Source organism: Octodon degus, unplaced genomic scaffold, assembly GCF_000260255.1.
Source record: "Octodon degus isolate 3935 unplaced genomic scaffold, OctDeg1.0 scaffold00202, whole genome shotgun sequence".
Classification (NCBI taxonomy): Eukaryota; Metazoa; Chordata; class Mammalia; order Rodentia; family Octodontidae; genus Octodon; species Octodon degus.
The window spans coordinates 1,340,338-1,350,859 of record NW_004524778.1 but is presented as its reverse complement, the minus strand read 5'-3'; the positions used below and the strand labels follow the sequence as shown (position 1 = coordinate 1,350,859).

Genomic DNA, 10,522 nt, shown 5'->3' with positions numbered 1-10,522 from the left:
GTACCAGGGATTGGACTCAGGACCCTGTGCTTGCCAGGCAAGCACTTATTCCACTGAGCTATCTCCCCAGGCCCTGATTTGAATTTTTGTCACACAATTTCAATGTCATTAATATAAAATGGAGCCTATTTGGTTATTAAAATATGAAATAATACTCAGTTAAATTTGTTTGTACCAATTTGACAAACATGTTCATTGATTAAACTAATATCTAAATATATGGAATATTTCTGGGAAAATCCTCATTATAAAATGAGAGTAGGTTACATCTTAACATTAATGGTTCTTGTCAATATTTAATCTTGTCGTGGTCACAACATTTTTCCTTTAGTACATTGTGAAGCGTTGATGAAATACAAGCTCAAAGAACAACTTAGAAGAGCAACAAAAATCTTTACATTTTCAAATTTTTATTAAAGTAATGACACCTGTTATTAGCAAAAATGAATTTGAGATCAGTAAGTTCTTATGAGTCCTTGCATATTTTCACATTTCAACATCAGACTTGTGTAATGAATTAAGAGAAAATAAATCTGATATTTGACAAGTCAACAGTGTGCCTCCTCACAGTGTTCCAAAATGGTGTACTGGTATTTTTAAAATGAAACTCATAAAGGAACTATTATTAATTGCTGAAAGTATCTTTAATTTGTCTTCCCCTACATGAGGCAAGCTTCATGCTTTTGTCATTGCTTTAAAATTATATCTCTTATGAAGATCCCAAAAACATGTAAAAGGAATAAAACTTTTATGTTTGTTAAGCAAGCCTTACAATACTTGAATTATTTTTATGTAAAACATATTTAAGACTTTATTAAACAAGTGCTTACAATTTGATGAATTTTTAAGTTCAAATTGTGCATTTTATTGCATATTTAAAATGAAGTTATTAAAAACCTCAATTTAACCAAATATAAAATAATTTAAAATATGTAAAGGTATACTGAAAAGGAGTTTTCTTTTTCTTTTTTCTACAATTCATTACCAAAAGGAATGTCCTTATCTGAAAACCTTCTTTAGACTGATGTCGTTAACAGCTATATTTATCTAGTAAAAATACTGTCACTTAAGTTCATCTGACCCACTCTTTAGTACATTTCTTATTGCTGTAGTTTCTTATTCACTCATTCTTTTAAAAATTTTTAAAGAGAACAAAAAATACGAAAAATAATTATACTGCTGATTTCTACTGGTCTGTTCAAAGGAAGAGTTGACGATTTATTTCCTTCTTTTGAATTTTTTGAAAAATTTTGCTTGCTTATATCTGGTAATCTGAACAATTTGAAGAAAACAATATGCATTATGACAATTGTTGAGTTCCTATCATCTTGTGCAGTACTTACATTCTGATATGCTGACAAAGAGCCTATGAAATAACTAAGAGATGATATCTATCATAAGATATTATAAATTCTTGTTGTACAACTTCAACTTAAAATACATAAAAGTTATTAAAAACCTTTTTAGTATGTCCAGTGTAGAATTACGATCTAATGTAAATGTCACTTAAAAGAAACTTTCTGAATCTCAGTTTCCTTTCTATATAATAATTTTAGAGGATTAATTTTGCATATAAAAGCATGATTCTCATTTATTTTGTACATAATTGCACTGATTTTTGTTTCGAATGTTAACTATTAAAAATTAATAGTGACAAATAGTAATGTCTATTGTCTAACTTTAAACATTTTCTTTAATAGCCATAATCACTTAATTATCTACAAACAATTTTGTTCAATTTTCTCATTACATTTAGAATGAGCAAGATAAGCTTTCCAGTTAGTAGTGCAAATCCTGATATAATCTGCATAATATTTTTAAAAATCAGTATTTTAATTCTTAAATATTGTCTTGTTAAGAAATTTTACAATTTTGAAATTCATCGGTTTTTAAAATTTAACGGAATATCTGCTGTTCATTAATGAATATGAAAATAAAGAGTATCCTGTGCTATGGTGTGTACACGCGGACACCATGCAGTGTGTTTAAGTCAGGTTAAATATGACTGTCTCCTTAAAGTTTTATCAACCTCATTTTTTTTGTCTTTTTATGTATTTAGTACAGGGTCTAGAGAGTCTTACTACACAGATCTGACTCATAGCAATACTCTTATTTTCAGCCTCCCAAGCACTAGGATTACAGGCATGCCAGGAAGCCCAGTCTCAACTGCCATCTCAGTGAGCCTCAGGGGAGGGGCCGGCACAGCACACATGGGATTGAACCCAGGCCCCTGGGCCTGCCTAAGCAGGCGCTTTAATCCACTGAGCTATCTGGCCAGCCCATCATCCTTCAACATTGAAAACATTCAAATCTTCTCCTCTCCTTATTTGAAATTCTCAGAAATAACACACTAGAATTTTTTCTTCCTATAGATATATGACTAAAATATCACTATAGTAGTGCCTATCAATTAATATACTGTTCATCGTCTCTCTGTATGTCATCCCTCACTTGTAGCAACTATCCTTCTAATCCCAAATTCCATGAGATTACCTCTTTAATGCCCCACATGAATGATATTATGGTATATACTTTTTCAGCTTGTTTGACTTTATAAAATAGTTGTCAATTTCATCCACATTTTTGGAAACAGCATAATTTCATCTCTATGTCTGACTATATCCCATCATGTATATTAACCATGTTTCAAATCAATTCACAGGAGAAAATTTTGTTGTTTTCATGTCCTACTATTATGAATATTGCTACATGAACATGGAAGGGCAGATGTCCCTTTGTCAAACTGATTGCATTTCTTTTCCATATAAACTCAAGAATAGTTTTTCTGGATAGTAAGTATATGTGCTTCTATTTTTAATATTGTGAGGAAGCTCCATGTTGTTTTAAATACTATACAAATTTATAATAACTTCCATTTCTGCCAAGAGCATTAAAATGCTCTCTACTATTTGGCTTTTCTATGTGTAATAACTGGCATCCCTATCCTGTCATCTTGATTTACATATTCCTCACTGTTAGCAATTTTGAACATGATTGTATAAGCATATTTAAGACTGAAATATCATTGAGGAATGCCAAGGTCTATTTTTGCCTGCCTTTTCTACAAGGTTTATTTGAATGTATTTGCTAATGACTCTTGTTTGTGGCTTACAGATGCAAGGTGCATATATTAGATAACAAGCCTTCACCAGGTACAAAATTGTCAAATAATTTGTACTGTCTTATAAATTGTGTTTTATTTTGTTGATTTTTTTTTTCTATTTGGTGCACAAGTTTTTGTTTTGTTTTGTTTTTTTTTTTTCAGAATTGGGGATTGATCTCAGGCCCTTGTGCGTGCCAGGGAAGCACTTATTCTACTGAGCCATCTCTCCAGTCCCACAAGTTTTGGTTTAGTTTAATATCATTTCATTTGACTATTCTGGCATTCTGGCTTTTTTTTCTGTGTTTTTAGAATATTATCAAAAAATTACATACATTTTCAAATCCTGAAGCACTTTATTTGTTTGACTTTAGTAATTTCATACCTTTGTGTTTTACATTTAAATATTTCATCCAATTAGAGGTGCCTGGCTAGCTCAGTAGGTAGAGCATGAGACTCTTAATCCAATTAGAGTTGACTTTTGCAAATAATGAAGGAGATCAAGGTTCATTGATATTCCATAAGTATCTAATTTTTTCAGGACCATTTTGTGCAGTCACAATCTTTGCTCAATGAGGAGATTTTTATCAAACATCAGTGGGCTGTAAATATGTGAGTTTACTCCTCGGGTCTTATACTCTTCTGTTTGGATGTCTGTTTTCATGGTAATACAATGATGTTTTGGTTACCACAGTGTAGTAGTACAGTTTGAAGTCAGCTAGTATGTCTCCTGTTTTGTGACTTTTTGCTTAAAATTTCTTTGCCCCTTTAGGAACTTCTTACAAATTTCTTTAAACATTTAAGAAATTTTATCTAAGTGCTTTGAAGAACATGTCTGGTATTCAGTTAGTGATCGAACTGAAACTTTAGGTGACTTTGGGTAGTATGCATCTTTTAATTTTTCTCCATGAAAAATGGATTTTCCCAATTTTTACATCCCCTTAAATTTGCCATTTTGGTGTTTGTAATATTCATTGAAGAAATATTTCATTTCATAGGTTAACCTTAATTTTAGATATTATATGTTTGCATCTATCAGAAAGAAGATTGCTGTACTGACTTATTTCAGGTAATTTGTTATTAATGTATGGAAAATTAACAAATATCAGAATTTTGTGTAGAACATGATTGTTGTACTGAGAATCATTGATTCTCAATGATTGTATTAGTTCCATTAGCTTGGGTGTTGGTTTTTGTTGTTTTCTGTCATTTCATTGCGAGTTGTTTAATGAAAAGTTTGTTTTTATCACCCATGTTAAACACAAATGAAAAAGTATATTACAGCTAAATCACAAAATAAGGAGTGACCACATGACTAGAAGAAATCAATCACAAAAATATTGTAAGGTCAAAAGAAATCATAGCAGATGGTAAAACAAGTTGCAATACACTTATAGAAGCCCTTATATCTTGACAATTGTGCTCAAAATAAATCCATTAAATTCTCTACTTAAAAGATATAAAGTAAATGAAATGATAAGAAAGAATCTACTGAATTAAAATATTTTGGTTTGTGTAACTAGAAAATATTTTACTTTTAGTTTTCAAAGATATGTTTGCTAAGTATAAAATTTAATGAGGGCAGATTCTTTTTTTTTCAGTCCTTTGAATAAATGTCTAGTTTTTTTTCCTTTTCTCATTAATTTTATTGAGAAACAAATAGCAATGAGACAATTTCAAAACATTATTATAGCAGTTACAATAATTAATGCATTGCATATTGTTGTCTTCATAGTAGTTATTCATAGCACAATATGCAGACATGATATCCTTTCCAAACACTATTAGTACAAATCATTCTCCTCAATGAATTAAGAGAAAGTAGCTGTATACATATCCTATTTTGTATAGGATAGATACATTATTCCTAATGTGGAATGAGTTATTTAATTTTGTTCTTCCATAGCTAACATTTTTTCTATGTATATGCTTTAATGATTTTTTTCTTTATAATTAATTTTGGAACATTTCATTTTCATATGTGTATGAATTTTTTCGTATTTCTGGTACAAAAAGTTCATTTTCTTAGAAATGTGGTGCTATAATTTCAACTAAATTCAGAAATTTTAAATCTTTAAATATTTATTACCTACCCACTTCTACTTTGAGAAGTCTAATTGTATGAATATAAGTTTCATGATTTTGGCACAGAATGAACTATTATATGATTGATCTGTAAACTCTTCTTCATGTTTATTTTAGACAATTTTTATTGTTATATTCACTTAAGTTTGTAAATAGTTTTTTTACAATGTGCAGTCTATTATTAATATTATGTTATACATTCATTTCAGAAATAATTTTCTAAATTTCACTCTGTCCAAATTTTACAGTTTTCACATTTGTCTACATTTTTATTTGCTATAAAATTATTATTGGTTTTCAATTAAGTTCATAATGATTTTTTAAAAAAGAAAGAACCTACTGAATTTTTCTTGTATGAAATTCAACTTCTCTAAGGACATCTAGGGAAAGAAAATGGAGAAAAGAAAAAGCATTTCATATTCTATGAAACTGGAATAAAAATACAAGTGGGCACATTTAAATTAAAAAAAATTATATCAAAAAATAAAAAATACATGGGGCTGGGTGTGGTGGTGTGTGCCTGTAATCTCAGCTCTTGGGAGGCTATAAACAGGCAGATCACTGAGTCCGATCTAGTAGTGAGACCCTGAACACCCTGTAGACCTTTCCTTAAAATAAAAAAAAAAAATTAAAAATTAAAAATAAAAAGACTGGGAAGGCTATTATATTATGAAAACTTCTCAATTCAGTAATAATAATTCAAAATATGTACGTACTTGATATTTTGGTCAGTTGTGTCAACTTTTTCATCTCTCGTTACATTTACTTGAAACTTTATCCCCTTTTTCCTTAGTTACAGTAGCTAAGGACACATATTTTACTTTTCCTGGACTATCAGAATGCCTAAATAAGTACAGCACATATTAACAAATCTGAGAGGAAGGAGTTCAATAACAAAGGACTTTAACATCAACTTGCATCAATGGACTAAATATCCCAGCAGAAAAAAATACCAGATTTAAAGTTTACTGGTGCCCAAGCACATTTACCAAATATTTATAGAATCGTTCTTTCCGGAAATATGTTGCACACACTGTTTTCAACGATGCATGAAATTCTTAAGGATGGAACTTAGCTCTTATGGTTTAGATTTCTATTGTCTCCAAAGCCTCGTATGTTGAGAGGTGGTGGTTTGAGAAGGTCATTGGATGAGTGCACTATACTCACCGGTGGATAAAGTTAATAATGAGCTCATACAGTGCCCGGAGGTGGGGCCTCTTTGAAGGAGGTGGACCGCTGGGGGTGGGACCTGGGTGCTGATAAGCTTATCCCTAGCTCCTCCCTGCTTCTTCACTCTCCGGTTTGATTTTTCCATCAAGCCCTTCCTCTCTGACATTTCTCTCTTGTAGCCATGTGACCACACATGCACTGAACTCACTGAAGCCACAAGCCAAAGCTATAGACGTTGGGTGTTTGTCCCGGATACGGCAGAGTGACAGTTACTACCCTGTGATAGGGCAAATCACGTGTTGATTTCTCAAAATCAAGATCACATCAAGTATGTTTTATGATTTTTTTTTTGTAGAAAACTAACATAGAAATGTAGCACGCCAGAAAAGACAGGGTACAGTGCAGTTTTAGTACAAGGGAAGTTTGTAGTAATTGATGCCCATATACGAAGAAGCAAAACTCTTGGACAACTTATCAGTTCATCTGAAAACTTAGAAAATATGAACAAATAATATCTAAAATTAGTAGAATGTGTGTACTAAAAAAGTAGATCATAGGGCGGGCAACATAAATCAGTGGATTAAAGTGCCTGCTTAGGCAGACACAGGGGCTGGGAGTTCACTCCTTGGCCCTGCTGCGCTGGCTCCGCCTCCAGGGAGCTGAGGAGGTGATTGAGATTGGGTGAGGGGGCGCGCGCCTGTAATCGCAGCACTTGGGAGGCTGTAAATAGAAGGATCACTAGGAGTCCTATTTAGGCAGTGAGACACTGTAGACCCTGTTCTAAAACAAAAAAAAAAAAAAAAAAAAAAAAAAAAAAAAAACCTGAAAGTTATAAACTAGAAAAGCAAGAAAAGAAGAAACTGAGGAGATAGCTCAGCGGACTAAGCGCTGGCCTGGCAAGCGCAAGGAGCCAGGTTTGTCCTGGTTCATTACCATAGGTGGCAGCGACGAGACCTTATTCAAAATAAAGAACAGATTTTTTTTTTTTTAAATTGCATTTATTTTGTATTTTAGGGAAGGGTCCACAGGGTGTTCAGGGTCTCACTACTAGATCGGACTCATAGTGATCCGCCTGTTTACAGCCTCCCAAGAGATGGGATTACAGGTGTGTGCCACCACAGCCAGTCTCAATTGCCCTATCAATGTGCCCCTGGGATGGACTGGCACAGCAGGCCCGGGAATTGAACCTCTAGCCCCTGTGCCTGCTTGTAGGTGCTTTAATCCACTGAGTTATTTAGCTGGCCACTTCCAAATTATTTTCAAATGAAAAAAAAAAGGAGGAACAATTTAAGATTTTGTTTTGTGGAAAAAGTAAGTAATATAGAGAAATCCTTACTACTCAATAAAAAATTGAAAATATTCAAATAAATTGAGAGAAGAAAACGGTAACATTATAATGGACAGTACAGAAGTACAAAATATAATTTCAGAGTATTCCAAACAATGATGCTTCAATAAACTTGCTAACCTAGAGGAAATGAAAAAAGTTCCTGGACATAGAAATTTTAAATAATATTGAATCATGAGAAAATGGAAAATGCCAAACTGACCAGGAACATGGAAAGTGATCACGTTAAGTTGTGGATGGCAATCTAACAAGTAGTTACGGAATATTTGTTAAATACTTTATACATAGTAAGTTTCTGCACTTTATATGAGATATTATAATAAGCTTGTGAAGGATACCTCATCCTCTTCCATGAATGAGGACATCAGGGATGTGTGATATCACATTCATCAAGGTACAAACTGGAATCCTGGCCTATGAATCTAAGGTAAAGTGTGCAATATCATACATTTTCAAGGGGCATATAATTGGAAAGATATTTTTGGGAAGGTACAGAGAATTATTAGCTGACTAATCATGACTCTTTAACATAGTCTTCTTTGTTATCAGCTTAGAACAAATAATCAAGACCTTCATCCAAAGATTATTAGGTCTTTTAATCCATTATCATTTTGCTAACAATCATAACGACTATGCATTAGACAAAGTATTATTGTCTGAGGAAGTATAGGGTACATATCTACGCATCCGACATTGTAGGTGTCCATGCTCTTCCATACACTTGTCCTTTAGCCCTTCCCTTCTCCTGACAGCCTTTAGAATAAAGCTCCATGCCTACAAAACACAGCCTTTCTCATCCTTCCCTCCTACCTAGCGTTTTCTTCTTTAAGTATCCCTAGCACTGTACATATTTCCTCATTATGGTCATATACAGTGGAAGGGCTGCTTTCATTTTTTTTCTTTGACACAGTTTGCACCCTTGGGATAGAATGAATCTCAGTCAAAATCATTTACATGATGACTTCTAGAGGGTTTTCGAAATTCAAACACTGCACATCATAATAGACTGAACATTAATCAATTAATTTTAACTTAGTAATCCAATTAAATTAAAAGAATGCTATTTTTGAGAAAAAAAAACTATTTAAGGTTCCAAAAAACAAATAATCTAATATACAATAATTAATAGAAGTACTGTCAGACTTTTGACTTTCAAAGTCAAATGCAAAGCATGTATCCTATGAGTAAAATTTTACACTGCATCTGTATGTATACAAATATAGTTTGCTTGCCATTATAGAATTTGAAGGAAAGGTTTATGGACAATAATTACATACAAATATAGCAAAATATAAAATTACTCATGCCAATTAAGTAGTCATTCTCTGTTCATAATATAGTATTTGTATATATTTGTATTACTTTAAATATAAACTAAAAATATGACTTATTTTCATAAAAGAAAATTTTTACAAGTATTTGCTTTCCTAGTAAAGATTCAGTTCAACACTACTAATGTTGAATACAATGTGTTACTGGCAATACATGTGATACGAAAAGCTATACTAGTGATTAGGGTGTGTGAGTGAAAAATATATTGATAACTCCAGTCTATAAATATATTCATGTATAGGATATGCTGTATCATGTCTAACATCAGCAAAACAGCAGCAACTTACACAAGGTTAGCCATGTTAATAAAATTGAAGAATTGGTATGAGCCATGATGGGAAGAAGGGGATAACTGAAGAGTGACAAGTGAATCAATAAAAATGTAGCCATATTTGTATTGATTAGTAAAACATAGGCATGCTCAAGACTAGATAAATGGTTATTATCAAAGAAGCTTCACATGTGTGAAAGAAATAAAACTTGATGATTTAAGACAACAGAGGGATGGAAAGAGTCAAATACAACATAATCTAAACTGCAATGACAAGCCATACTGATATATTTATATAATATATATGAAGTTGAATGTTATATATATATATATATATATATATATAGTGTGTGTGTGTGTTTATATTGAAAAAAGCATGAATAAATGATTAGATTCAAATTATGATAATATCTTTAGGGATTATGTGTCTCTCATAACCTACTAAAATATAAATCAAAATCTTTTCCTACAACTATATACAGTAAGTATTATAGAAAAAATATTTATATGTAATAGAAAACAATAAAAGTGAAAAAAATTGAATATTAACAAGATACTGGATGTGAAGGAAGGTATTTCTCTTGAAAAATGTCAGCAGTATAAAGAATCAAGAAATCTAACAAAGACTTTATCTTGATCAAGTGCTGCTCTAAACTTATTTTTCCAGTAGGCCTTGACTCTGGCTTTGCTCTTTCCTATAAGAAAGATGTAATAAGATTTAGACTAGCTACTAAATCCAACATGCAGGCATTCCCCCATTGCTGAATTTCAGTTATCACTGCTGTAGCCACATTTCTTAACCACTACCACCAGGGACAGATTCTTCTTTCCCTACCTGGAGAGAAGAAATCAGTGAGACGCTTACCAATAATACTGCCACCCTGGAGGCTTGCAAACTCCCCTTAGTAATTTTCAAACCATTCAGCTACTGCCCCAAATAAGTACATTTTGTGTTGGTTATTTGTCTTCATTTTTCCTTTTATTAAAGTGAAGCTCTGTACGTCTCCACTATCAAAACAGCCCTGGAAACTGTTAGCAGTAATCTTTTTTTTTTAAATGTATTTGGTGCAAGATCTCACTAAGCTCAGTCTTACAGGGATCCTACTGTTTTCAGCCTCCTTAGTGCTGGGATTACAGGCATGCATCACCGCACCTGGTCTCTGTGGCTGTCTCAGTGGGTCCTGGAGGTAGAGTGGCCCAGGATATTTTCAGGAAT

At 32.5% G+C, this 10,522-nt stretch overlaps 1 protein-coding gene across 1 annotated transcript in view; it reads right to left on the bottom strand.

Annotated features, from left to right (window-relative positions):
* The window catches only part of Ncam2 (neural cell adhesion molecule 2), a 559,908-nt gene that overhangs the window by 114,299 nt on the left and 435,087 nt on the right, over positions 1–10,522 (bottom strand). Inside the window, exon 8 of the mRNA XM_023704723.1 lies at positions 9,928–10,001. Coding sequence (XP_023560491.1) covers positions 9,928–10,001 — 74 coding nt within the window. The remainder of the gene's footprint in view (positions 1–9,927; positions 10,002–10,522) is intronic.